Source organism: Melanostigma gelatinosum, assembly GCF_949748355.1.
Source record: "Melanostigma gelatinosum genome assembly, chromosome: 9".
Taxonomy (NCBI): Eukaryota; Metazoa; Chordata; class Actinopteri; order Perciformes; family Zoarcidae; genus Melanostigma; species Melanostigma gelatinosum.
The window spans coordinates 12,041,417-12,068,910 of record NC_136642.1 but is presented as its reverse complement, the minus strand read 5'-3'; the positions used below and the strand labels follow the sequence as shown (position 1 = coordinate 12,068,910).

General features: G+C 42.7%; 3 protein-coding genes across 3 annotated transcripts; 1 reads left to right on the top strand and 2 right to left on the bottom strand.

Moving 5' to 3' along the window:
* Positions 1-392: 392 nt before the first annotated feature.
* Positions 393-3,260, bottom strand: LOC306781968 (H-2 class II histocompatibility antigen, E-S beta chain-like). Its single transcript, XM_079275100.1, has 5 exons — positions 3,156-3,260; positions 2,689-2,949; positions 1,473-1,754; positions 1,243-1,347; positions 393-848 (listed from the first exon to the last, which is right to left on the bottom strand). Exons 1-5 carry the CDS (start codon positions 3,223-3,225, stop codon positions 823-825), a joined length of 744 nt encoding a protein of 247 aa, XP_079131226.1. The 5' UTR covers positions 3,226-3,260; the 3' UTR covers positions 393-822.
* A 1,035-nt stretch (positions 3,261-4,295) lies between these two features.
* On the bottom strand, positions 4,296-5,925 carry LOC306781639 (H-2 class II histocompatibility antigen, A-U alpha chain-like). The gene is made up of 4 exons (XM_079274578.1): positions 5,840-5,925; positions 5,422-5,685; positions 5,053-5,334; positions 4,296-4,939 (listed from the first exon to the last, which is right to left on the bottom strand). Exons 1-4 carry the CDS (start codon positions 5,916-5,918, stop codon positions 4,818-4,820), a joined length of 747 nt encoding a protein of 248 aa, XP_079130704.1. The 5' UTR covers positions 5,919-5,925; the 3' UTR covers positions 4,296-4,817.
* Positions 5,926-8,479: 2,554 nt separating this feature from the next.
* fam171a1 (family with sequence similarity 171 member A1) lies at positions 8,480-27,403 on the top strand. Its single transcript, XM_079276050.1, has 9 exons — positions 8,480-8,604; positions 14,696-14,923; positions 15,580-15,672; positions 17,600-17,758; positions 18,365-18,541; positions 21,332-21,448; positions 22,069-22,183; positions 22,544-22,661; positions 22,964-27,403. Exons 1-9 carry the CDS (start codon positions 8,493-8,495, stop codon positions 24,512-24,514), a joined length of 2,670 nt encoding a protein of 889 aa, XP_079132176.1. The 5' UTR covers positions 8,480-8,492; the 3' UTR covers positions 24,515-27,403.
* Positions 27,404-27,494: the final 91 nt, after the last annotated feature.

Below are 27,494 nucleotides of genomic sequence, written 5' to 3'. Positions count from 1 at the left end.
TGTTTATATTATGTATCAAATATCATTCCTTGTCTTCAATTGTCCATTTAATTAAATCCTGTATGAAACAGTTTAATTCATTATCCAGTTTGGCTGTATTTGTACAACCTTTTACTCAAAAGGAAAAACACAAGACAAGATTTACACAGTAGATATGATGTAGCAGACAAAAAATATTCTGTTGGACTTTAGCGTATCTGGAACCTGCAGGTTTATCTTTGTACTTGAGTTGAAGAATACTAACAGGGTGACATTGGTCAGAAGTGTGTGTTTGATATATTATGACTGATATATATATCCAGTAAATCTAGTATAGCAGATCATGTGATTAGCACACAGCTCATGACACCATACATTTGTAGTAGACAGAACCATAGCGCTGTGTATACATTTTTTATTCACATAATTCAAAATTAAACAGCCATTCCCGTCATTGATAATCTGAACATCAAAATATTACAGGTATAGTCAAACTACCGTATTTTATCGAAAAAATGAGCTCCTTTAAACTATAATAATGTGGACAGTTCAAAAGAAAACATTGATTTTGACAAGATATATTCTATTCTTAATATACTATTTCCTCAAACTTCAATGAAAGCTTACTTTTAATAGATTTACCCACACAACAAAGTATTCCTGTATATACCATACACATCATATCAACCTCCTTAAGTGCAGTTATTTTGCCCACGCAGAACTGTGTGACTCCACACCTCCTTATGTATTCCATCCTCTGCCATTTTGGTGAGATTTCCAGGGTCGGATCATTTTACATTTTGTCTTGTATTACATATGTTTCAGCCAACGGGGCAGGCTGCCTTAACCTGTTGGCACCAACACTCGGCCTAGAATAAGAAAAAGAAAAAGAAAGTCACACATAGTTGATTTTGACTCATAATAATTAGGTGTTGAGACGTGTTGAAAACTAGAAGCTCTACATGAACTCTGATGGATTTTGCGCAAATAAATACGATTGGTGTTGACTTCCATGCTCTATGATTTAAAAGATGATGAAATTATGAATCTTTTCTGACAGAAATGCAGGGATGTCTATGAGTTTCACTTCTGACAACAGTGATGCAATGTTACAGTGGCATCAAAAGCAGAATGGTCTGTTTATGTCTTGAGTCTTAATAAGGTCTATTTATCTCTACAGTCTCTTTGCCTCAGCTGCTAACACTGTAGGTGTAAAGAATTTGATTCCAGTAATCTTTTGGTTAATTTGATCTTTTCTCTCACCAGCGTTGTTCTTCTTGTAGTAAATCAGCCCAGTCACTAAAAACACCAGACCCAGCAGCAGCCCTGCTGTCCCGACAGCGATTTTGTTCCTCTGTGACTCATTTGCTGGGTATGAAAACACACATTTTCACAAATATTAAATTTGATTTCAATACTGAACATTAATAATTATTTGAAGTCATCTACCGTAACGCTGTTCAAGCGAAGAACACCTCCTGTCACTCTCTTACCCCACTCATAAAGCTTGGGCCCCGTGAAGCTGGCATGCTCCACTCTACAGGTGATCTTCTCTCCAGCTCTGGGTGTAAATTCCAGATATGAGTGTATCTGGTAGAGCCAATTCCCATTGGCCAGTTCTTCAGTGGACATCACATCAGATGTCACATTATTTCCGTTCCTCAGCCAAGTCACTCTGATTTGTTTGGGATAAAAGCCGTACGCACTGCAGACCAGCATGCCTGGATGTTTGCTGCCTGCTGCCTCAACTGACCTCAGCCTGACGGAGGGCTCCACTTGGTGAAAAAACCCACAGACAAAGAAGTTGGCATGAAACAGCATAACTGTCACTTACACGGCACTAATAATGCTGAGAGTTTTGGTAATACTTAAGATAACAGCCCACAAATTACTGTGTAAATATGTTGTTCATATGGTATTCCAATTAAATACTTCATGGGTATCAATAGGAGGCAGAAGGAAAGGGCTTGTGCGTTCCTCCTAGGGAGGACAGCCGCTATGGTTCTGTTGTGGAGGAGAGAGACTAAGGCTACATCCACGTCCACACGGGCATTTCAGCATTGTTTTCAAATGATTTCACTGCATTTGTGTGTGTTTTTTGATACACCATAAGTTCACAAATGCATGTTTTACAACAAGGATTGATCTGTAGCCCATCAGATGTCGCCTTCATTTTCAACCAATCACATGAGCGTTCCCCCACTATAGGGTATACTCCTACGTCATACTCGGGTAGGGAACGAAGTGGAAAGGGAAGATGGTCAGACAGCTAACGTTAGATTTGGTTGTACACCCAGGCCTGCTGTGGGCACCCAGACGGCCGAGTAAGCCAGAGACGACCCGCGCTGGGGACCTGAACTTATTCCTGAATGCTTCTTAAAGAAAGTTGGTAAAAACATGAATATGATGAACTATTCCTTGTACAGTAATTTGTCCAATATACATCAATACTATGTTACTTTGTCCCTTAATTACTAAATAGGTATGCAGTAATTTAGAAGATACTTGCATGAACTTACTACCGGTAGTTTATTTCTTCCTCTTAGACTCAAAGTTGTTAACCCCTTATTCCATGAATTCTTAACTTGTATTTGTCCTGCTGTAGGTCCCCAGTAAGTATTTTATTGATACCACATACAGACTGAATAACTACACCGTAATTTGCAGACTGTAATCGAAAGCTTTACCGGTTTCAAAACACAAAGTCACCTGGTTTCAAAAGGAGATCCAATATGAATGGGATTTTGGATTTGTATTTCTCCTCATACTTTTTTCTTTGTTTCTTTAAATGAGGGCTTTGGTTCAGGTCATCTGCAATATCTCTTGTTTTCTCTGTGTAGCCGGTATAATTTCCCAAAGTGCTGTTGTATTGGATCAGAAGTAACTTGTTGATGTAGTACTGCTCCACATAAACAACGTCCTCTGACGAAGTAAACTGGCAGCGAACCAAAACATGACCAAAAAGAGCATCTGTAACATAAAGCCAACAAGTATTAGATCATTTAGAAAGTTGTCTTTTTCTTGTTCATGTCCTATTCACACACACGTTGATATGTAGCAGCTTTTTTATTTATCGTGTAGCAACTGTGTTGCTCTGTCTATCTTGTCAGTGTGCTGTTATGAACAGCAACACAAATAAACAATGACAGCTTCTATTTTAGTGTTAGGTTACTTACCAGTTCTGGAACATGAAAGTAGAAGAAACAGCAATAAAAAGAAGCCGTGAACACACATTATGAGAAACATTCGAGGAAGTGAATATATCGCGCCCTGAAAGCATGAGGAAGTAAAACAGGACAGTGCTCAGCAACATTTTTGTAAACAGGTGTGGCAACACGTGAGTTTAGTAATCTGACACCTCCAATCATTCACCTTTCCAATTTCATATGAATTATTGAAGTAATTTATAATTTGATGTCAGCATTGGTGGCTGAACTGACTCATTTGTATTTAATCTTGAATTAAAGTAAGATGGTGCCGCGGACGGCAGCCGTGGTGTGTTGGTGCTCATTGTTTTGTGTTGTTTCTGTTGTAAATACTGTTTTCTGCTGCGATACCCGGAGCTCTTTCACCAGAGATGAGCTCATAAACATCAGGGGAACAACTCCAGCGGACTTACTTCCAACTTTTATCTGTTTGTTGTGCACTTTATTTTATATTCTTTTGTATTCTATTGTAAATTTTAATATGTGTCTATTTCTTGCACTGTGTTGATTGTTGTTGATTGTTTAATGTTATGCACCACACGCCACGACAAATTCCTTGTATGTGCAACATACATTGGCAATAAACAGTTTCTGATTCTGATTCTAACCACAGTAACCACAATGTCTGTTGTATATGTTGTCATATCTTAAACAACTATAGATGCAGTTTATCTTCGTGCATTGTGTTTCATTACAGGAGATACATATTGTCCTCATCACGATGCACGACATTAAAAAAAGTAAGCTGGTCCTCACGAGCAACAAGAAGTGAACTCCATTCATTTGTATTTACAAAGGTCTCCTGCGAAATCAGCTTCATTACATCACCTCACATCCTATTCTCTCAGGCACTCTTGCAAAAGAGATCTTGAGAATGATTACCTGATTAAATTAGGGTTATTTTATGTACAAAAAATGTTTGTGTAAAATTGAAACCTCAATAACATGTAAATCTAAGTTACAGATAACAGTGAGCCAACAGACAGCATGGTACACGGTAATGTTAAATCAACGACACTGTAATAACAAGGAACAAAAATGCCAATAAATGAATCACAAATAAGTTGAATCAATAGTTTATTAAGATTTGAACACCCTTTTGCACACAATGTGTAAATCCAAAGCTCTTCCTGACATTTAATAATGTCAATCATAAAATGTTGATACATTTTTAGTTTGCTGTCAGCTAGCATTAGCCACCAGAAGCTACTGGTCATACCAGACCAAGTGAGGCTGAAACAGCAAAATCCCTGAGTGTACAGTACATAGTGGAGTAGAGGTGTGTTTTATTGCTTATGAATTCAGCATCTAATTATAAAGACAAATAATGTGTTATTTATTCATTAAAAAGTTACATTTTCCCTCTAAAAAAGTAAAATATATTCTAGCATATGTACAGTGTATTAGGGTGTGTTCACATGTGTGTAGAGGAAATATGTGTTTGAACAATGTATATTTTTCACATGTAAACTCCATTTAGTTCATTCTTCAATGGGCCACAGCAGGCCTGATATTCAAACCTCTCTCAAAGACAAATCACAGTTTCAAAGATGATAAACGGTGCACTCCAAAATTGTTGTTGTAAAATGCATGTGCACCATCATCACTTCCATGTGTATAATCATTCTTAAATTAATGTCCATGGTGTCCCTTAACTATTAAAAATGTTCCAACTGCAACTCCCAACAAGCCCAGAGACAGGCCCACGCCACAGTAAACATCTGGTCCAAGACTGGGATGACTGAAGTCAGGTTCTGTGGAGAAAGGTAAGAATATATCATTGCAGACGCAAAAAAAAAAAGGATTTTACAACAAATCATTGTCATACTTTGATATTTTAGTGGCTTCTCTAGATGAAAACAATTACCCCAGATCTTTGTTTTCGGCCTGTCCAAAGCTAAGTGTTCAACAGTGCAGCTGTAAATGTCTTCCTCCTTTGGTGTGAATGTCAGGGTTGTGAACTGGTGGAAGGTTTGATCATTATTGGGATAATAGCGACTGAGTGACACCCCCTCGGACACCAGACGGCCGTTTCTGGTCCAGCTGACTTTGATCTCAGGTGGGTAGAAATGATTCACAAAGCAGATGAGGATGTTTTCAACCCCCAACTTAACTTCTTCTGAAGGGTAGAGGATGCTCTCAGGGGGGTCTTTAGTGGGTCAAAAGACAATCAGAAACCGTCATCAGCTTTTTGTCAATCACATCACTACAGAGAGAAATGTTGAGGTTAGCTTACCCATTTCTTCTGGTGGATTTTTCTCCTCCTTTTTGTAGATTGCAAGAACTGCTGGACATGCATTCCTGGCTCTCTTAGCATTTCTAAATAGTCTCAAATTCTCAAACATTTTGCTTGGGTCGTCAACTAGAAATCTGGGAATACTGTAAACAACCTCCTCTCTGTCAAAATCCACGTATAAAAGCTCCTCTGCGTCGAACTCAAGCTGAGCTTCAGCTGTCCCATTGTCAAAGCAGCCCACAATGTAGAGAACTTCATGGGGAACTGAAAACAATCGAAATACAGAAAATTATACATGTATTTGTATAAACATTTAATGACAAAGATCTACAGCGAGAGACTTCTATGTGACCCTGTCTCGGTTTCCATAAGTAGCATGTTACTAGAACCACGTATTAAATGTGAAACTCTTTCTTACTTTGCGAAAAGGCACAGAAACTGTTGATCATCAGGATTATGAGAGCCGAGCGCTTCATGTCTGAGCCACAGGTCTTCATTGGTGGAGTCTCTTAGTCTGGAAAAATACTCTTGCCAAGCTACACTTCATATGTAATCACAGGAACAGATCGTATGCAAAACAAGGAAACTCGTGACTTCCTTTTTATGTTCATATTAGTGGGAACAGCCAGTCTAACCCGTTTAACAGGAAATGTGGCAGCGGTTGTGAAAAGACATAAGCAGTGCAAATATTTGTTTTGAATCTACTGCAGTGATCACCAACCTTTCTGGCTTGTGAAGTAAAATGTACTCACACGCCTTCATCATAGATTGCATATATACTGCTTATGTTATGAGCAGTGATTTATTCATTTGAATAGCTTTTAGAGACCAGAAGTTAAACTAGTATATCTCAATAGAAAAAACTAACAATGAGAAATCTAAAAAAAGTGTGGTAAAGCAAAGCTGTATGGTGTCAATATGGTTGTATTGTTTTCTCAAAGAACATCTGCAGCTATTAGGAGAAGTGGTGGTTAGTTGTGGTTGGTTTACTCATGTGTGCCATACATAGGAGTTTTTTTCTTACAGGAGTCAAAGTAAAATAAGTAAAAGAACAAACAAACAAATAAGACGACTCTGAAAGATTAAAAAAAGACAGGAGGGTCAAAGTGATAAGCACAAAAAAATGGGTCCAAATTTCATGTTTCTTTTTTTACAAGAAATGAGAATTTTATCCAAGCGGTTTGTTTCCTTAAATTATATTGAAAAGGTACATAATTCAACCTGCCGAGCAATTTAAATGAAAACATTTAACATGATTTCATACCTACTTCTCTGGCAGTTTTTTCGTGAGCAATTGTAAGGAATTCCTCGTGTTGGGCTGCAGGTGGCGGTGGAGGTCCGTAGATGAGGAGCAGGCTGCCTGCTGGCGCTTCAAACACATGCATTTCACAAGACTTTGGGGTTCAACAACAACAGAAGGGAACTAATAATTAAAACAGTTCATGTGCAGAGTGAGAAGAAGCACGGGGCGAGGGCTTAAACCAGATGTTTGAGTGTTTCTACTTCATATTTGTGACTAATTTATTATTGTTGTCAACACGCTTGAAACCAGACTCCTCATTTATAGATGTTAAGGTTCTTGTAAATGTGTTGGGAAGGATAAGAGGTGGCAAACTATAAAACATCACAGACATTTGGTGGAATTCATCTTTTATTATTAACACACAAATTTGACTAATTTCAAGAAAATTCAGCTTTGTAGTTCTCACTTTCAGAACGTAAAAACATAACTTCTTCTGACTTAAAGTCCTGTGATTTGAAACGCTGATGATCTGAATGAAATAAGAGCCCCATCGTAGCCTACACCCACACAGGTGTTTTCACTTAAATGGTCTGATTTGCGTCTCATGTAATTCAAAATAGCTCCACCCAACTTCCACCTAAGTAGAAGTCTAATCAACAAGGTGATTGAAAACACCTGTGTGGAAGTGCAAGGCCTTACATTCAATTTGTAAAGGAACATGATCAGCGTTCGTGTTTTGTATCCTGTAGTTTGAAAAGCACATGATGGAAACTTGTGTGTATTTTAATACGTGACAAATTAAGTGGTTATAACAAATACTGAATACACCATAATTAATATTATAAATACAAAAAAAATGAAATAAACTGGTGAAAAATAAAAAAGAAGAGTAAATGTAAAAAAGTAGTATATTCTACTGTTTAGTGGTAACGACATTACTTGACTACATTACATGACTTTTAGTTTGCTTGTTTTTTAAACAAATGATGATAAAGCTTTATTTCTTTCTTCATTACACTCCATTCGATTTTTTTAAACCAAAAATATTATTTATTGATGCATTTAGATTAGATGTGTTTTTGGACTTTGGGTTTGGTCTTATAACCTTTGTCTTTCTTTTTAAATTTTTAGTTTAGTTTTGGGTTTCCATAATTTTGAGCCCAAAATCAGGAGAATGGCATTTTGTGCTCTGTTTTTTTAATAAAAGATTATCAGACAAATCAAAAAATAAAACTGAATACATCAATACATATCATTACTTATTCAATTATTACATTGAGCGTGAATAGATAGAATTTGTGAAATAATATAGTTGTATTTGATTTTATCAACTGATTGGTGGTTAATGAAAAAAATATATAAATCTTTGTAATTATTCTTCATGTAATGTAATTTGGTACTAAGAGAAAAAATGACTTGAGAAGCAATTCAATGCTGTAAGAAGCGTTCCATCATTCGGCCGGCAGATGGCGCTGGAGGTCCACAGATGTTAGTGGAAGAAGCCGCCTGTTGGTGCTGTTCTCGGGCATGTGGCTCAGAGGAAAGGGGCCGTCTTCCTCTCTGACCAATCGATGAAAAAAAAAAAAAAACCCGACCGAACAGCACAAGGGCCGAGGGATGCACGAAGGAAACACGGGAGGAAACACGGCGTTACAGGCGAGGAAACAGGACTGCTGATGCCGCTAAACATGGAGTGTCGCCCCCTTTTGCGGAATAAACCCAGTGTACGCTGATGTGGCCCGTCAGTGAGTTTGTAAAAGCAAAATATTTTTGTCTTCTACTTTTATTTTTTGTGGGGTTTTTTTAACCGTTGATACTCACATCTGCAATGATGCGGGCGGTGTGCTGGAGACGAGCCGCTGCTGTTGGACTCTTCCTTTTGGGATGCCTTGTCTCCAGAGCTGAGGCCAAAACATCACCGGAGGGCTCCGCCACAGAAGGTACAAGTGCGTCAAACATTTTGACCCGAAAAACAAGCTAGTTAGCCGGCTACTTTGGTGGCTAATGGCTAGCCAACCTGGATGCTGATGGGACCTAAACTTAGCTTTAGCAAGTTAGCTGGTGGCAGAAACAGATCGCACCAAAACTTATCTGAAATGTTTGTTATCCAGCCTGCTCTTTTCAAACAACATTTATTGAAATTGTGGTGTCGTCATACCAGTGTAAAATACTTTGAGTGTAAACATGCACTCCCAGTGTCCAGAAACATGCAGCAGAGGAGTCCAGCTGCTGCGATTTGTCATCTTATCGTTTCAGATATCACTCTCTCTCTTTGTGAGCGTCTATCCTGGAAGAGGAGACGATGTATTGGTCCATAATGTGTTCCTCGACCTGCACTGTTTGAACTTTACAGTCTGTGGAAGGAGGTTGCTCTTCTGCTGTTTCTGTGTGTTATTTAGGATGAAGTCAGTGACCTGGTTCAGGTGTCTTAACAGGAAGTAGATGGATGCCAACAAGCTCAAACTTTACTCTTGGTCTTTATGCTAATCACTATTTTATTAAGTAATCAAGTAATCAGGAGTGGAATTGTGGAAAATCACAATTTCCCAGAGCCCAAGTTGAGTTGTTTTGTCCAACCAACAGTTCTAGTCAGCTGACTACTATAAAACATTTTAAAATGTTTATATTTAAGAAGTTTGAATCATCAATATAGATAACTGATGAATCGTTGAAGTCATTTTTTATGCAGAAATGCCAAACCTTCTCTGGCTCTAGCTTTACCTATGTGAGGATTTGATATATAACTGATAATACGATATCAAATTGACTATTATCAGACATTTTATAGACAAACTTATAAATAAAAGAAAAAGAATCAGCCCTGCTAAATAATATATATATATCTATCTATCTATCTATCTATCTATCTATCTATCTATCTATCTATCTATCTATCTATCTATCTATCTATCTATATGATATATATATATATATATATATATATATATATATATATATATATATATATATATATATATATACCAGTGTTTTGAGACAGAAGAAGACAAGCTGTCGCTAAATGGAATTTAATGTACAAACTGCATTTGATGGCATGAAATGAGTTGGTGAAGTACCTCGTGTCTGCAGATAGCAGTGTATTCCAAGGGGAACCTGTCACTTTCAGCAGTGACAGGTTAACACTTAAGGTTTGTTTGTTGCACAGACTTCAAAGCTGCCCTGTCACAGTACCTTCTAAAGTGGAGCCACGTCTGTTTTATCCATCACTTTTATCTCTCACCTGCATGCAAACATGGCACACGTTGTCGGTGTTCGCTTACATCTCTGTCTGGCCTACATTGGGTCCTCTCACTACTACCGTACTGTGTTTACTTTACACGTATGAATGTAAACACACAGTCACCGATGCTGTGAATCAGTCACGGCACCGGGTTACTTTTGAAACCCGGTTCCCATTTCGTTCCCATAACTTTTGAAAAAGTAACCCGGAGTTAGTTTCTGGTATTTTATATTTACGATCATCTCAGGAGTTTTTGAAGTAGTTCTCCTTCAAAGCTTGTCATCGGGCACTTTCTGGACCATGACAATTGGCTAAATTCCCAACAACAAGCTCTGGTAGGGATCAAGGGATAGTCTGTCCAGGCCTCTCTCTGCTCTCTTACTTTCCTTTCCTTTCTCACTCTCCTTCTCTGGTGTTCACTTTGCCTCAGATTGACCTTCAGTAGTCCCGGGGGAGGTTATGTTCAGGTCGATACCGAGGACTTCTCCTGGTCTGTCCAGCAGACAACATGGATGAGTGGAGCCAGACAGACAATCTACCCGCAGATATAGATCTCACTCGCATTACGACTGCCCATAATAGGCATGACACTGCATCTCTAGCAGACAAACATTCGCTGAAGCTGCTTGGAGAAGGCCTTCCAGGAAGTACACAGACCCAATCATATTGACACCAGCTAGCCCGAGCTTCATTTTAATCATGAGATGCTGGTGTGAGTGCCAGCAGCAGATCACCTTTGGGTAAGATACATCAGGTCATGAGAAAGCATAGTGTTTAGTAGGTCAACAACCTACTGAGCCACAGAGCAGAAACAGTAATGTTGTATAATACAGTATGTATGTGGGAATATTTACTGTGGTAAGATGAAGGTAGTCCATGTGCTCTCCAGCCAGACATAACAATGTACCGGTAGCCTAATAGAGTGGTCTCACCTACGTCACGATCTCCTTAGTTACGAGGTCTGTCCGCCATGTTGGAGTACATACAGATCCTACATGGCGGCGAGTAAACAAGAAAGTGCGGCGAAAATACCGTACTTTGAATCACTGGATAGTGCATCAAAGGTTCGCTACCTGGCCAAATTGAAGGTTATTGGTAACTTGGATCCCTATACGATGAGTGCAGATCGTTTCAGTGCCGATCCTACTTATCTTCCATCGGTAAACTACGCCAACATCTACACGTATCTCGTGAACACCCCCAGTCCTTACACAAAAGACGAGTTGGAGTGCTACAAAGGGCTCGACGCTTATAATCAGTTTGTCAGTGGATGGGTCCGAGACGTCAAAGCAACGGTCGTCGAGAATTCTCATCTCGTCATTGGGAGGGCAGCACAAAAGTTCACCACCGATAGGTTATGCGACTCAGCCGTGCATGCAAGTGGCTTTGTGTGTACTCCAACATGGCCGACAGCTAAACTGTGACGTCACACCAGACCACTCTATTGCTGTGTCCCCTGCTGAGTTAATGGGATTGACCGTCGCTATCTGAACTCACTTTTAATCCAGATGAGGGGAAATAGCAGGCTGAACACCGATTGACAGACGTTTTCTTTACTTATGTAACAGACAGGAGTTTGTGCGTGTGTGTGCTTTTATTTTCCTGCGTTTCCACATGTTGTGACATGTCTTTCCCGTTGTCCCTGTTGATGATTCATTCTTAATCGCATTGACCGTTTGTGTATTCTTCATTTCGTTCCCATAACATTTTTAGAAAAGGCCTCTTTTTTCCCTTTTTTTTTTTTCAAGATCACCACACTGAGAATCAGATGTTTATATTTTCTGAATGGGGAAACAACTTTCTACTCCTGCTTGAGATGGCGATAAATAAGCTGCAGTCTTCTCACACTCCTTAACATCTTACTGTGGTTTGTTGAAGATTTGATCTCCTCTAACCAAACCAATTCCACATTGTCGAGCATTTTCTCCAGTTGGGTGCCATTAAATCATTGCAGAAGAAGAAGAAGCGGGGCTATGGAGATGAAGTCATTTAAAATAGTGCCAGTCAACCATCAGATGGTGAAAAGCAGCTGTGACACTATATCAGCCCCAAATATTGGTCTGTTCAGTAGAAGCGTGAGTAAAGTTTAAGTCGCTAACTAAGTTGTTGTTTCAGTTGCACTTTGTTGCATCCTTTTAACCTCGGTCGAGAGTAAACATTTAGTTTGTGACTATTCTGCATTACCTCTGAAGTTTTTAATGTGCGCCCATTATAAACAAAATAATTAAGTTTTTCCGCTTGCATCACTTGTAACTCCAGTAACTTGTGATAAGTCACTCTGAGCTGCCACAGTGTTGTACTGGATGTTGTGGACACGCTTTTGAACCAGCCCCGTGTGCAGAAAGCTTTCACCCCCCCCCCCCCCCCCCCCCTCTGTTTGGAAGAACACCAAACCCCCTCACACACCCCGTGGATGCCAGTCATACCAGGCATTTCCAGTTTATCACACCTCACTTTTTATGGTGCGGAACAGATTCGCCTCCCTGTAACTCCTGATTAATGCACCAAAGACTCATTAATTCAAAGTTGTAGAGGGCTGAAAAACACACACACACACACACACGTCGTCGTCCCCCTTTTCTCCTGTTTAGTTCGTCTCTTTCTACTTGCATTCAGACACACTCGACCACCCTGCTGCTCTGGCTGCTGCTGTCTGGGATAATTGGTCTGAGATCACAGCGTCGGTCAGGCCAAACTCTCTTTGATGCCCGTATCCTCCATATGGTACTCAACACACTCGGATAAGGAGTCAATACAGCGAGGGGCTTGTTATAAAGGTGCTGGTTTAGCTGCAGTCAAGGTCTTCTGTCATTCTTCAGGTCCAACATCATCTTCTCTGCTGTGTGTCGGAGAAGAGGGGAGACTCCCAGCTTGTTTAACAATGATGTCATCACAGTAGTGATTTATTGGATGAGGACTGGGAGGGAGGGAGGGAGGGAGGGGGGGACTGTTGCATTTGTCAATCTGGAGTCTCCCAGGGGAGGTCTTTTTAAAAGTGAGCACAGCTGGTACCCCTAACAGCATATCACTGGGAGTGGGACAGGAAGTGAGGTCATGATCTCTCTCTCTCTCTCTCTCTGTGAACACACACACACACACCAATTCTTTCTGTCAGACCTCTTTTTGTTCTCTAGTCATCCAACTGTGCAAATGTAATAACGGAGAGGAATGAAGTGAAGGGTCAGAGGGCAGATCTTCACACCAGCCCTCTCGGGGTAATGATGCGTATGGTTTGAAATTGACGCGTTGCTCTGCCGAACCTCCTAAAAGGTATGATTTGGTGCAGCGCTCTGTTTTTAGGTGGAGCCGGCTGCACTCGGGCTGAACTCTCACCAGATTTGTCATAGTTGTTCCTCGCTGACCGCAGGATCTCTGAGTGGGGGAGGGGCATCCGTCTAGCCAGGGGTATGTATAGTGTTAGTGTGTGTGTGTGTGTGTGTGTGTGTGTGTCACGGAGGGTGGGGTTACAAGGAAGAGTTACGGTGAAATTCAGTTGCAGTGAGTATGGGGGAGGTGGGCATGTTTAGGTGAAGGCAAAAAAAAACCTTTCAGCCTTAATTGAAAGGTCACCATGGGTCAACCAGCAGCCAATGATCAAACAGGGTTTAGACTGGTGTGTTTGCAACAGACACAGAGAGAGTGTGGGTTTGGGTAGAATTTAAATGATTGTGTTTTTGTACCAAGTTCGTTTTTATGATACCTTTTGGGATATTTTTCCTGCTTGTGATATAATTAACCTCACAGTTGTTTGGCCGGCCCCTCTGGTGGACTAAATAGACGTGTGTGTACCTTGTTTGGCAGTGGTGGAAAGGAAGTACTGTGCAGTTTTGAGTTACTTTACCTGAATATTTCGATTTTCTACCACTTGATACATGATTTCACACACTAATATATATATATATATATATATATATATACATACATACATACATACATACATACATACATACATACATACACTTTTTGTCAAATTCAGCGAATATCTCCACACTGTCCACTAGCTTTCTGTCTTGTGTGTGTGTTTGACACACAGCTCTGGCTCTGTAAGTGGGACACGCACTAAGTGGCTCTGACCGAGCCTCACAACGCTATTCCAGCCAAGATGGGGGGGAAAGCCACGGATGTATAAGGAAATACAGTGGGAGCAAAAGACACAGTAAAACTGGGGGGGGTTGAATTCAAATATCAACAACCTTTTTTCCAGAATCGCTGACTCCATCTTTCAGATAAGAACATCTATATCTATAAGACTTTATTGATCCGAGGGGGGGGATTCCTAAGCTACTCATCAGGATATAAAAGTAATTTAGACTTATCAGCTGCAACATTGAAGTGATGTACACATGAATGCTTCAATAATTCTAACCCAACGTTAACCGTAACATGAAGATTTTTATAGATCCATTAGATCCACGTGCTGTGAACTGTCTATAGACGCTTTTAGTGCGAGTGTTCATCCTCAACAGGCAGTGTGTGTAAATTCTCTAATTCCGCCTCACGTTGTTTTTTCCCCTGTGGACCACGGCTTCTTTGAGAGAGGGAAGTGGTCCATTGTTTTAGAAGGGAAGCACGGTTGGCAAGAGTCCAGGAAATGTCCGTCTCTTTGTGACTGGCCGGGTTTTGGGACACCGTCTCCGTGGATTGAAGGCAAAGGGCCTGGCGCTGAAACAAACCCAGTAAACGAGATGACTAATGTTCCCACCGCTGTGTTTTTATGCCTGTATATCACTCCTCTCTCTGCACACCGACGCTCGGCTATACACGGCTCAGTAAGCACTCTTGTTTGTTCACAGAGGTGACTCTGAAGGTTCACCTGAGCGATGCCAGCACCCACCAGCCCCTGGGAGGAGTCTCTGTACAGCTCTTCGCCAACCAAACTTCTGTAACTACAGAAACCTCATCACCTGATGGCAACACCTACCTGCGCTTCCCCTACCGCCTCGGGACACTGTTGGTCGTCACTGCAACCAAACGGGGATATGTGCCAAACTCTGTGCCCTGGACTCCCTCCAGATTACCTGGTAGGTGTGTGTGTGTGTGTGTGTGTGTGTGTGTGTGTGTGAGAGAGATATTTCAGGAGGAGAGATATTGAATAGCCACATTTAGATTGTTGGCTTGCAGGTTATTGAGCTCGATGTGTGCAGCCAGTTTGATTTGCGTATGTTGGTGTGGAATAGAAATAGTGTGAGTTGATGCCAGGTGTGAGAGATAATGCTGAGTGGAGTGCTCCATGACTAATTTATTACAATAGATGCCAAAACCCAGCAAGGGGGCTGCTTAAGCTTCCCTTTCACTAATGCACACACACTTACACACAGAACGCCTCCCAAGAGGAGGTGGTACAGTGCGTGTAGGAGACTAGAGCGGGGGGGCTATTATGAACCAACGGAACGGCGGCCAATTGGATTATCACGCTTACCAGCTCTGAACAATGGAGTGAAAGGAAGGAAGGAAGAGGAAAGTTTGCACGGTCAGACTTGTGTTCTGTGCAGCAGACAGGGTGGAAAGCAAGACTATTACATTTATAACATTTATAAAGATGGTTTAGTGACTTGTTATGTCTGCTAGTCATCAGTAAAGTGGAGGTGGATCGCTGCGGTTTGTTTCTTATCTGATTGTGTATTTGTTCTGTCCGTTTAATAGTGTGTACACTCTGTGGCTTTCATTTGTGTTCCAGTGTTTTCCTCCATCAGCCTGGACCTGCTACCAGAAAGAGCTGCTACTCTGATGGTGTATGAAGATGTTGTGGAGATTGTTTCAGGCTTACAAGGTAAAGTGTGTGTGTGTGTGTGTGGGGGGGGGGGGGGGAGGGGGGGGGAGGCATTTTTTGCCTGGGTGTATTCAGGTCATTGTTTTTCACGAAAAAACACTCGACTCATTTAAAGTAGCAGATTTGTCAAAACACTTGTCGGTATGTAATATGTCAAAATATGCAACTGTTATTATATTATGACATAATTGAGCTGCTGATAGGCACCTGAAGAATAAATGGTTAAATCACAGTTTTTGTGCTGGAAATAGTTTTCTTAAAATCTGATTTCTACCTGTTTGTTTGTATTTTTTAATCGGATTTTTAACCCATTTTTTGATAACAAAAATAAACAAGAATAAAGTAACATTTGTTCTTAATATGAAATGATAATAATGCATCCTACCTATACATTAAATGTCCTGTTGTTGAGTAAAAATCCTCCATCCACACATGTATACAAATGTACATCATGAGTCTGTCTTTGTTAGTCAGCCTCTTTGTTAAGGTGTGTGTAATTATATTGGATCAGGCAGAATCAATACAGCCTCTTTGTGTGCTCGGCCTTTTGTGTGACTGACCGACAAGGGAGTCCTTTAACGTGTCAGCTGTGTTGCCTGACTAAAAATAAAACTTCGCAGACTCGTAAATATACAGGCTCCATTAACATGTAAACCTCTCGCGTACACTGTCTGCAGCACGTGTCGGAGTGGAGTGTAGACCCGCTGTTTGTCAAGATGTTGTGAACTTGTGGGCCCAGGGGAGTGATAAACCTTGGCATGTGGCACGAGGAGAGAGAATAAAAGAGGGGGAAGAGGAGGAGGAGGACGAGGATGATACAGTATGTGCTGGAAAATGGGGTTGTGGGTGGAGCAGTTGGAGGGAGAGAATAGGGGAGAACGGGGGGGATGGGCAAAGCGGTGTCCAACAGAAGGAGGAACAGATGAGGAAAGTGGAGGGAAAAAAGAGGAGAAGAGTTGAGGGAAGGGAACACACAAAGAACAGAAACGGGGTCATTTCCTTTCACAAAAACAGACGCGCAGAAGGGAAATAACACTCACACCTGAACGTCAAGACCGAGCCTCAGACCGAAACATGGAAATTAAAAGATGCACACGGTGCAACTAGATACACAGTGAGCTCTCGCATACAGCTGGATGTGTGCCTCACTGCTCAGGAATGTGCTCTCGCTACAGTCGGACCACAATGACATCACCTTGCTGAGTCCAGCTCAATGCAGTTGTGACTGTTTAACCTTCTTTATGTATGATGTGTTAATGGCAGGCTGGAGGGGGTTAAATGAAAAGCTATTAATTGCACCGAAACAATATCAGGAAGAAGCATCGCACTGGCCGAGAGAAACTAAGTCGAGCAAGGCATTAACTCTACTGTATTGACGCAGAGTTGCTTCCATTAAGCCTGATTTGATGGCTACATTTCTAAAAAGGCATTAGGAGAAAACGAGGAGTGAAGAATCGCCTTGTAAAACACCCTGAAATAACATCAAGTGTGCAAGATGGCCTGCAAAACCTCCTGACGTAAATCTTTGTCACATTTCTTCATTCAATTTAATTTGGAAACTGAAGTAGAAAAACTCATTTGAGTTGTACTGAAAAAATGCACAGCCTACTTGCACACAGTCGGTATCCACTTTTGCATGTCATACTTGAATTACATCATTTATAACTATTGTAAAATAATTATTTTATATTACCATATATCACGGCCTTCGTCTGAACATTTATTATTTCTGGAAATGTTGGCCTTCAATCAGATTTTGTAAATTAGAAGAGCAGTTGTTTGTTCACAAAACAGTTCTGATGAACAGTTTTATTAATTATTTGGTGAAAAGGATGTGAACAATATATCGATAAATATGCAGCACCGTGGTTCACCCTCCTCCGTCAACACGTCCATGTTTTCTGACTTCTCTCTGTCACTCCTCAAGGTTTCCGGCCTCCGCCCAGCGTTCACTTCCAGCGCAGAGCTCTGAGTCTTCCCTCCAACACGTCTTACGCCAACCTCACTGCTCTGCTCACCGTGGCCAGCTCCCCCGCGCACATCCAGCACTTTCCCCACCTGCAGGTCCTCGGCGGCAACGGCACAGGTGAGGCTCGAAACTGGCTGGACGGTAACGGGCTCGAGTGTAAGAAATAGGGCCGAGGAGAGTCGGGCACAGATGACAGAGGGGAGAGCTGATGAGAGGGTGTGGGGAGTGAAGAGAACAGAAGAAGCGGTGGTACATGAGAGAGACGTTACCCAGGAGAGGCCTCTCTATCTGACTTCCTGGAACACAATAACCCGTGTGTGTGTGTGTGTGTGTGTGCGTGTGCGCGCAAGCCTGCACGCTTTCAGCCAGTCTCATCCATGTCTTGATGTGTGTTGTATAAATGTGTGTGTCCTTCAGCTTGGACACCCCTCAGAAGCTCCCCCTCCCCACCGCACGTACCTTCTCTCTCTGGGAAACACAAGCATACTTGTGCTTTGTGACACTTTCCAACCTCTCTCCACCCGGTTTCCTTCTTTCCTGTCTTTCCTTTGTTTTCTTTCCTGTTTGTCTTCTCTCTGACAACTCTCCTTTATCTACGCTTTTCATGTTACTCCCCCCCCCCCTCTGTGCTATCTACTCCTTTCTCTGATCCCCCTCCTGTGCACTTTACTCCCACTCACTCTCTCTTACTTTCTCTCTTACACTCTTCTGCTTCCCTCACAGAGACGGAGAAGAGCTTTGAGTTGACTCCCGTGGCAGCCATCTCTGTTCACTTATTGGCCAGCGACGGAGTGGAGCTGCAGGTGAACGAGCCAATCACGGTCTCCGTCCCCCTGCCGGCTGACAGTGGCCTGAAGGAAAATGATCACATCCCTGCTTGGAGATTTGACCCGCGCTTGGGTACGTACTGAGTAACAAAAAAAAAAAAGCTCTTCCGACTTTCTCAGCATAAAGTCTTCTCATCTACATATCTCTGTTGGTATCTTCCGCTAAGATATCTGAAAAATAACCCTTTTAAAAATGTACCAGTATCATCATCAGTGTATCAGAACAGACGCACTAACGCAAACCACGTGCATGCCTGCACAGTGCAGCGAGGTCACAGCTTTTTGTGGCTGCGTGTCTGAGTGATGAATGAATTTATTCATAAGGTCATACAAAATGACCAACATGCGGCTCCACATTAATCTACCAATCAAAACACAAATAGTGCCACACATCACAAGATTGGACCGTGGGTGTATAATCTGCTGGAGCTCAGTTAAATCTTGAACTCAACAAAGAGCTCTGCGGTGCTGACTCCCACGGACCCTTCAAGCCTCTCTGGACCCTTTTTTGTTTATCTCAGCAATCTTGAATCTGTGATGTCAGACGTCCCGCAATGTGACACACCCAGTTCTTCTTGGACAGGCGGAGCCGAGAGACTGTGATTAGATCATCAGTCGAGTGGGACGCGTCTGCACAACAAAACATCCTTCTCTACATTAGGATCACATTTCCAGATCTACTGTGCATTATGTTTGTGTGCTCTGTGCGGACCTATTAAGATTCTTCTGATGAAATGTACCGGGTTATTTGAGCTGAGACATTTTGTCGATTAATCGCATAGTAGTGAAACAGAATAATCTATTAAACCTGCGATGACGGAGTTTCTTTTGGCCACTTTGGGACAGCAGAAATAAGCTGTGATCACCGACATAACCTGTCTTAAAAAGGTTCTAATGCCCTAAATGTCTTCTTTGTTAAACACGGTTTAGTCCCAACTGCATGTGTGATGAGGCTAAATCTAAATCTACCCCCAAAAAAAGGCTCCGTTTAAAGTGCCCAAAGTATCAACATCCAGAGCTTATAAAAAGGGCTTTGATAAAAGCTAAGAGAACACACACACACACACACACACACACACACACGTAGCCTACGCACTGCCTGGAGCAGCGAGTATTTCCACAGCAGAAGTCAACCCGGACCCTCTCTCCGGGCTACATCTTGTGTTCCTTAGCAACCCACCAAATAAGTAACATAACAGAAAGGCCTGTCTCCTGATTAAGTTTCTTCACTGTGTGTGTGTGTGTGTGTGTGTGTGTGTGTGTCTCTGTCTGGGTGTGTGCAGTTATGTGTGTATGTGTTAAACCGAGGACAGAAAACAGACACAAAGAAAGTTGTTTTGAAGTCCGTCTGGTGCCTTGTTGGACGAATACTTCGGGCTGATAAAAGCTCCGTCGCGAAGAAGTTTAGTTTTGTTTACAAAGTGTGCACATGGGAGACATGCACAAAAACCTGTTTGTGTTGCATAACAACAACTCCTTGCGTATTGTTACGTGTTATTGGACCGTGAACCAAAATGATGTCACGCACAAACAGATCAAGTTCACCAGTTTTTGTGTGCGTCGTTCGTAAACAGATGCACCTTCACCCAGAGAGGAGTCCCTCAGGTGGGCAGACTACTATTGGAACAAAAAGCCCCCAACGTCAGCCGTGTTGACTTTGCATGACTGGGCGAGAAGCTGAAGTAATGTACGGGCTGCATTGACATTGTAAATGTTTGCATTGTGTCCAAACATTGGCCGGACTCTGTGCAGTGTATTGTATTGAGGCGTGGGAACGGAGTCATTAACTGTCGCTATTGCAGGTCAGTCGCACAGAGAGAGGACTCCCCCGTGGAAACAATCGGACAGCCGGGGTGAATCTAGGCAGGGCTGGGCACAGGGCTTGGTGTGTGTGTGTGTGTGTGTGTGTGTGTGTTTGTGTGTGTGCGCGTGGTGCTGAGTCACACAGCACTCTTTGCCTCTGTTTCTTGAGCCATTTCCCTCATCTCTTCTTCCATTCCGCCTCTTTGTTCGCTCTTGTTTACTCTTTCTGTTTTCTTCCAAGCTCTTTATAGATATTTGTTTTTCTTCATTGAATATCGTCTCCTTTTTGTTTTTTTTTGTTTCCTCCCGCCAAAGGATCGATTCAGATTCCTGACCACTTGATGTGGTATAACTGGAAATAGACAATGAAACAAAGTGGTTCACTGTGAGGGGAAGCGTGAAGGCACAACTGAATGTTTCCTCATGGAGCAGAGTTACTGTGAGCCAATCAATCAGTGACTCTGGCTTTGTTGTGTTTTTGTCAGCCTGTAACACTGCTGGAGCTGGTATTGTGCTCCTATTCATAGGCCCTCAGTGATATTTGACTGAGCATGCTGCCTCCATGTGGGAGAGATAAGTACTGCCAAAATACATTCCCTAATCTGAAACAAAGATCTTTCATTTCTGTCAGCACCATCAGACCTGTACTGAACATTGTCAGTGCTGCTAGCTGAAGGAGTGAGGATGTGTCAATTTTAGCAAAAAGAAGAAGAAAAAAAAGTGAATCCATAATTTTCCCATTATACTGTCATACCAAAACAGGTATTAACTTGCATTATATGTGGTATTAAAAAGGTCTTGAATTTAACTTGAATCCTGCTGTTGATTGATCGTACTTCTGTCACAGTAACACATTTTTAACATAAATAACTGAAACCTGATGGATATCTAAACGGAGATAAGTAGAGTGCTGCTTTGTCAATGAGTCAGGTGGGAGGCAAGCCAATCAGTTGTCACTTTGCCACTAATGCACTCTGTGAACAGGCACACTGTCTCTTATACAAAATAACTGTTGGGAAATTAAATCTCAAGCCGTGTGTGTGTGTGTGTGTGTGCGCAGGTGCCTGGATAAAGAGCAGTTGGGGTCACGTGCAGCGGGAAGGCAACCAGCTCTGTCTGACCTACATCGCTCCTCAGCTGGGATATTGGGTGGCCGCCATGTCCCCAATACACTCAGGTGAGCTTTGACACAGATTACAACACAGATTCTGTCATGTCTGTGTTCACGTACAGTATTTAGAAAGATGTCAAGTGCAATTCCTACTTTCCAAGGGTCCGCTTTGGGCCCGTCTGACTTAGACGTCGCCATCCAACCACGTCAACGAGAGTCCACATGGAACCAACTCTATGTGGAAGTTTGCGTGCAGCCCAAAACTTGTGACGGGCAGACTCTACGCACAGCATGCACGCCAACTGCACGTGCTCCAGTTTCTCTCCACACTCTGGTCCAGTTGGTGGCGTACGCACATATAAAGAGAAGAAGATAACAAAGTGAATGCTTGTTTTGAAGAGAGGTTGTGCGAGGAGATCCACTGAAAACAATGTTCTGGTACATTACCGCCACCAACTGGAATGGAGTGTGGATCAGAAAATGTGCTTGCGAGCCCTCAATTGTTGTATGAATAGGACCGCGTGTGCAGAAAGTATGTCTGAGGCTTCACAAGGTGAAAACAGTCGTGACATTGCAAGGTTTGGTAATAAGAAATAAGAATTACTTTTTTTACAGTGAGCAAAAGTTGTTTCATTTAAAAAACAAAAAACAAACTGTTTCTTCGTGACCTTTTGTCTCACCAACAGGTCCAGTGTTTGCGAAGGACATCAGCACGTACCACACCGTGTTCCTGTTGGCTATACTGGGAGGCATGGCTCTCATCCTGCTCTGCCTGCTCTGCCTCCTGCTGTACTACTGCAGGTGTGTGAAACGCTTTCCACAGCAACACTAAAGCCTGTCAGAAGTTGCCAGATGTGTCTCCTAAATGAGGAAACAAAGGCAACATTCTAAGTGTCAGAAATGTACAATAATATGAGTCGGTTCTTATGACCGGTTGTGTGGAATCGCTGTCTAATTCATGCTTTATACTTATGTACTTGACTTTGTTCAGTGTGTACTAAATATATAAAGACATTAGTGTCTTTATCTGTAAGAAATCAATTTCCTTTGTCTGAGAAACATTGTTTTGCATATCCCTTCAGCATTCGGTGTCGTGTTGAGGAGAAGAATTTAAAGTCAAATGGATTCCTCTGATTGCATCATAATCTCTGTGTTGTGCAGGCGTCGTTGTTTGAAGCCTCGAGTGTCTCACCGCAAGCTCACCCTGTCCTCCGGTCTGGACGGCAGTAAGAGGGACCAAGCCACCTCCATGTCCCACCTGAACCTCATCAGCAACGAGGTCTGTCTGACTTACAGAGAACGGTTCTATCGCTGCTCTAACATGCACTGTTGTAGTGAACATTAGAGGAAATACTGGCTCCCTGTGTCACATCTGCCCAGCTGAGGGGCGAATCCTTCATCAAACATTCCTGTGGTGGGCAGAAAAAAAACCAATTCCTCAAACTACGAAGAATCAATAGTGTCTCTGATAGGATTACTTTACTAGATCATGTTTCCCTTGGTCGCTGGCTGCATTATATCTTACTTTACATTGAGTATATTTAAAAAGTGTGTTACAGTTGTATATGTTGCACTCTTTAGGTGCAGCTGGAACTTGTTTCGACAGCGACTGAGCCCGACATGACCACACCGATGCTGAAGCCTTCCTCATATGAGCTCCAAGACAATCATCGCCAGCACAGCCTAATCCATCACAGCAAACACAGCCGCTCCTCTCTCGGCAACAGCCACCACGGCTCATCTCTTGGCAATCTGACGCCTCGCAGCAGAGACTACCTGCAGTATGTGGAGACGTTCCAGTTGAAGGCCGCCCTCTCGAGCGGAACAGACAGAGGCTATCGCCAATCATACACCTCCGCCGGCTCGTCCAGCAATCCCATTTCAGATGCTTCCGCCAATCACGGTCAGGTGTCGGCTAACCGTCTGAGCGGTGTCGGGAATGTTGATTGCATCTCCCCTTCCTCTCCTCCTCACTCCCCCAGTAGAGGGGAGGGATGCGAGTGCAGAGCTCCTGACTTCCTTCTGTCCCGCTCCGTGGACCACCTGGAGCGTCCCAGTCCCCCGTTGCTCTCCCGGCCGGGCCAGCTGCTCTGCTGCGGCTCCGTGGACCTGCTGAGTGGAGGAGAAGGCTACCCGAGGGTGCGTCCCACACTGGTGATCCCGGCACACTACATGCGCCTGCCAGGGGAGCACCCTCTGTCTGGTCAAGCCCTCCTGCTGCAGACTGATCAGCAGAGTGACTTGGAGACCATCCAGGCCGAGCTCAATGCCTCACATTCCCAGCAGCCCCTGGGGCAAAGTCCCACCGACTGCGCCCCATGTCCCACCAAGCAGTGTGACGGAGAACGGCGCGGCCTGTCAGAGTCTCTGTCTATCCCAGCAGCGCTTGGGGAAACGGGTCTAATGGAAATAAACATTGAGGACACCTTGTGGGCTGAAAAGACTTTAATGGCGCTAAGAGGAGGGAAGCCTCTGCTTCACCCACGAGCCTGGTTTGTGTCTCTTGATGGACGCTCCAATGCTCATATTCGCCACTCCTACATCGATCTCCAGCGGGCGGGGTGCCACAGCAACACGCCGAACGGAGGAGGTCCACAAGGTAATGTCAGTGGCGGGAGGCGGGGCGGGAGGCGTGGCAACAGCAACGACGCCAGTCTGGACTCCGGCGTGGACCTAAACGAGCCAAGAGCGGGCCGCAGGGGGAGAGACGGAGGGCGGGAGGAAAGAGAGATCGACAGGTCGAAGGGCCCGGCACCAGCCATGGCCTACACTCAGCTGGTGTATGTGGACGATCTGGAAGGGGGAGGCAGCGAGGAGGAGTCGCTACAGTGCAGCCCACAGGACAATAAAACAGGAGCCGTCCTGTCAGCCAAAGCAGAGGGTCAGAGAGGGGACCAGGGGGATGTGGAAGGGGTACAAATACAAGAGGAACCGCCCTCACTTTCCTCTTCATCCCCTGATTCTCCTCCTCCCCTGCCAACACCAGAGGGAGAGACGTTCAGGACTGATCATGCGCTGCTGTCGGTGTCTCCTGATGATGACGATGCAGCACAGGAGGATGGAGAGGGGGAGAAGAAGAGTCCCTGGCAGAGGAGAGAGGAGAGACCCCTGCTGTCCTTCAACATGAAATGATCCACAGACGACCACTTCAAGGATAGGACCTCATCTTTTCTTAACACAATACTCTCATGCCCTTCTGCAAATTGAAAGTATTTTTGGTTGCTGTAATTGTTCCTCCTGCGAATACTGGCCCTTCTTAAAGCAACAGATCCTCAGTCATTACTCTGTGCTTAGAGGCTTTAGCAGTCTGAGTTAGTCAAATCAAGTCAGAATCTCCCAAAATTAGTCTTTTTAGATGGCTAGAGGACTTTGTTAATCCAAAAGGGATTCCAGCAGCAACAGTAAAAGCACAAGAGGTAAATAAGTAGATAGAGGAATGAAAACAAATACCTAAAATCTCCAATGTCCATTATGAATAAAAGGTCCATAAATCCACTTAGCAAAAAGATGATCCTTTTAACTCCAGAACTAGCCTGAGAATCATCACCTTCATAAGTTTTCTTCAGTATCAAAGTAATCCAATCATAGCTGTCCTGACCTTTGATTTTGTCCCCCATCTTTTATATTAAAATCACTTCAGGACAAGATCTTGTTGCTGCCAGTGTAGACCGAAGGAACAACCACGGCAACTAAAAGTGTTGTAGATTTGGGCTTGTCTGTTTTGTTGTGAGATAGACTTGAAAAAGAAATGTGAGCATATCCTTTAACCATGACGCCCCCCCCCCCTGCTGCCCAGACCCATGACATGAAGGATACAACCATTTAAATTGACTCTTTGTTTTTCTTTATAGAACACTGAGGTAACATTTCAGCACTGGGATTCTAGTCCAGAGTATGAAGCGATGATTCAGGAACCTTCACGAACATCCACGACCACTTTATGACATTACCACTGTTGTACTCCACTTTGCCATCCTCTCGACGCTTTACACAAAAATGTACACGTTACCCGAGGGAGACAAATAGACGTTGGAGGCAAGAGAGTTGAATATTTTATGCACAACAAATGTATGCTTTTTTTATATATATATATATCTCACAAATTAAAAAAACTACAGAAGCCTTTTTTTCTCAAGCCATATTGGCCTCAGTCCTCTGACTGTAAAGAACACGCTATACTTTAAAGTTAGATTATAACCTTTCATTTTTAAGATTGTGGAGCAGCTGTGCAAAATATACGTCAAGCAACTCTACTCTATTTCCAGTCTGTAAAGAAGTCTTTCAGCGTGTTTCTGCACAAGAATCGGGCCCGGCGTAAACGTGTGAATCGTGTACTTGGAATGGTCTTAAGCATGTTGCTGGACTTGAATCTAGCCCGTCTGAAGGCTGTTTGGGTGTTTACGCGACCTACAGGAGGAGGTGAAGTGTTTGGACTGAAGAAATGAAACCACTATCCGCACTGCAACAGATAATGTGACACACCACTATGCCTGTGTAAGGATGTAATGCCACTACGAAACCAGTTCCACCCAAATAATTGCAAGGTGTAATAATATGAATGGTTTTGTAACTGTTGAACCACTGACTGACATATTTTTGCTCTTAAGGCTATGCGTCACTTTTATACGGCTGCTTGCCTTTTTTTGTAATTTTAATCGCTATGATTTCAAATTGCCAACATAAAGTATTTTACCCTAAATAGGCTGTTTTTATTTTATTGAATATTGTAAGGCAGGGGTCTCAAACTCATTTTCACTCCGGGCCACATCAGCATCATGGTCGCCCACAAAGGGCCGGTTGTAAATGTCACTACTCGTAACATATTGTTAAATAACTCTGCATTCACAGTTTAAAGTAGTCTTCAATGTGCTCACGATACATTTCCATGTTAAATGTACAGTAACCAGCCAAAGAGCTGCTTCTATGACTGTTTCAGTATCTCATAATTTTGACTGTCAATCTCAGAATTTTGACTTTCTATCATAGTTATGACTTTCTATCTCATATCTTCGACTTTCTATCTCATAATTTCGACTATGGGGATATTTTTATTATCAAGTCTAACTTAAAAAAAAAAAGAAAAATGTAACTTTTTTTTTTTAAATTTGCTGGCGGATTCGCGGGCCACATAAAATGACGTAGCGGGCCGGATTCGGCCCGCGGGCCGGGAGTTTGAGACCCCTGTTGTAAGGGCTTTTCTTCTCCCGCCTTATTGTTAGAGATACAGAAACAAACCTAACTGCTTTTTCCTGAAACCAAACTATGATTGCATGCTGTGTTTCACCTTATTTCATTTTTTTACCATTTCCTCATGTTCCAAGTGCCTTTGAACAACCTGTCTCTACATCGAACCTTATTTATTTCTCACCTTCTTTTGCCTTCCTCTTTTCTCCTCTACCTCAGCCCTCCCGTTCTCTCCTACTTGTGAAAGAAAGCATGCAGTAGACTTTGCTCAACACTAGCGTATTACAAGCTACACTGCAGACATCTGAAAATATCTACCAGCTGCTGCAATCATAAAATCCTCTACAGTAGTCAGCAAGGCACCAATCTGTCTTAGTAAGCAGTTCAGGATCTACAGAAAGTTTCAGCGAAGTAAGGGATAGATGAAGCTAAGTGTGGGTGATTGTGTGTGATGCTACACTGCAGGTCATTTCTGTGCATTCTCTGATTTTTGTGTTTGTAGAGGGTGAATGTTTGTCTCAAATGATTTTATGTGCGCCAGGGTGGTGTTGGTGTTCATCTGCAATGCTGCTGGCTGTGAGTTTGTGTTGTCAGACTGACAAATAATCAACATACATCCACTCAAGGCTCATATAGTCATACAATCATATTACAGTGTGTATACTTCTTTCCTTTCCTCTGCCTGGTCAAAATGATGTGCGAGTTGGTGTTGTGAATGATCTCTCCTCTCTTAGTATCTCACACCAACATCTAGATGGAGGGTGGACTTGCATTACAGCATCCTGAGTGTGTAACTTGGTTGCGTGCATTATATTTGAAGCCTATTATTCTGAATAAACCGCCAAACTGGAATGACTTGTGTGTGTGTATCTGTGTTTTGTATAACTGAACAAACATGAAAGGTGTCAATGGAGAGCCCGAGAGATGT

Bases quoted from the DNA above. Each gene is read 5' to 3' on its own strand.
- LOC306781968 (XM_079275100.1), bottom strand. From the start codon at position 3,225: ATGTTTCTCATAATGTGTGTTCACGGCTTCTTTTTATTGCTGTTTCTT. The intron at 1,755-2,688 runs GTGACTTTGTGT...TTTTTCACCAAG, and splicing joins GGATCTCCTTTTGAAACCAG to TGGAGCCCTCCGTCAGGCTG. The intron at 849-1,242 runs GTGAGAGAAAAG...TTCTTATTCTAG, and splicing joins CTACAAGAAGAACAACGCTG to GCCGAGTGTTGGTGCCAACA.
- fam171a1 (XM_079276050.1), top strand. From the start codon at position 8,493: ATGATGCGGGCGGTGTGCTGGAGACGAGCCGCTGCTGTTGGACTCTTC. The intron at 14,924-15,579 runs GTAGGTGTGTGT...TTTGTGTTCCAG, and splicing joins GACTCCCTCCAGATTACCTG to TGTTTTCCTCCATCAGCCTG. The intron at 18,542-21,331 runs GTACGTACTGAG...GTGTGTGCGCAG, and splicing joins GAGATTTGACCCGCGCTTGG to GTGCCTGGATAAAGAGCAGT.
- LOC306781639 (XM_079274578.1), bottom strand. From the start codon at position 5,918: ATGAAGACCTGTGGCTCAGACATGAAGCGCTCGGCTCTCATAATCCTG. The intron at 5,686-5,839 runs GTAAGAAAGAGT...GATTGTTTTCAG, and splicing joins TTTCTGTGCCTTTTCGCAAA to TTCCCCATGAAGTTCTCTAC. The intron at 4,940-5,052 runs GTAATTGTTTTC...CTTTCTCCACAG, and splicing joins GCCGAAAACAAAGATCTGGG to AACCTGACTTCAGTCATCCC.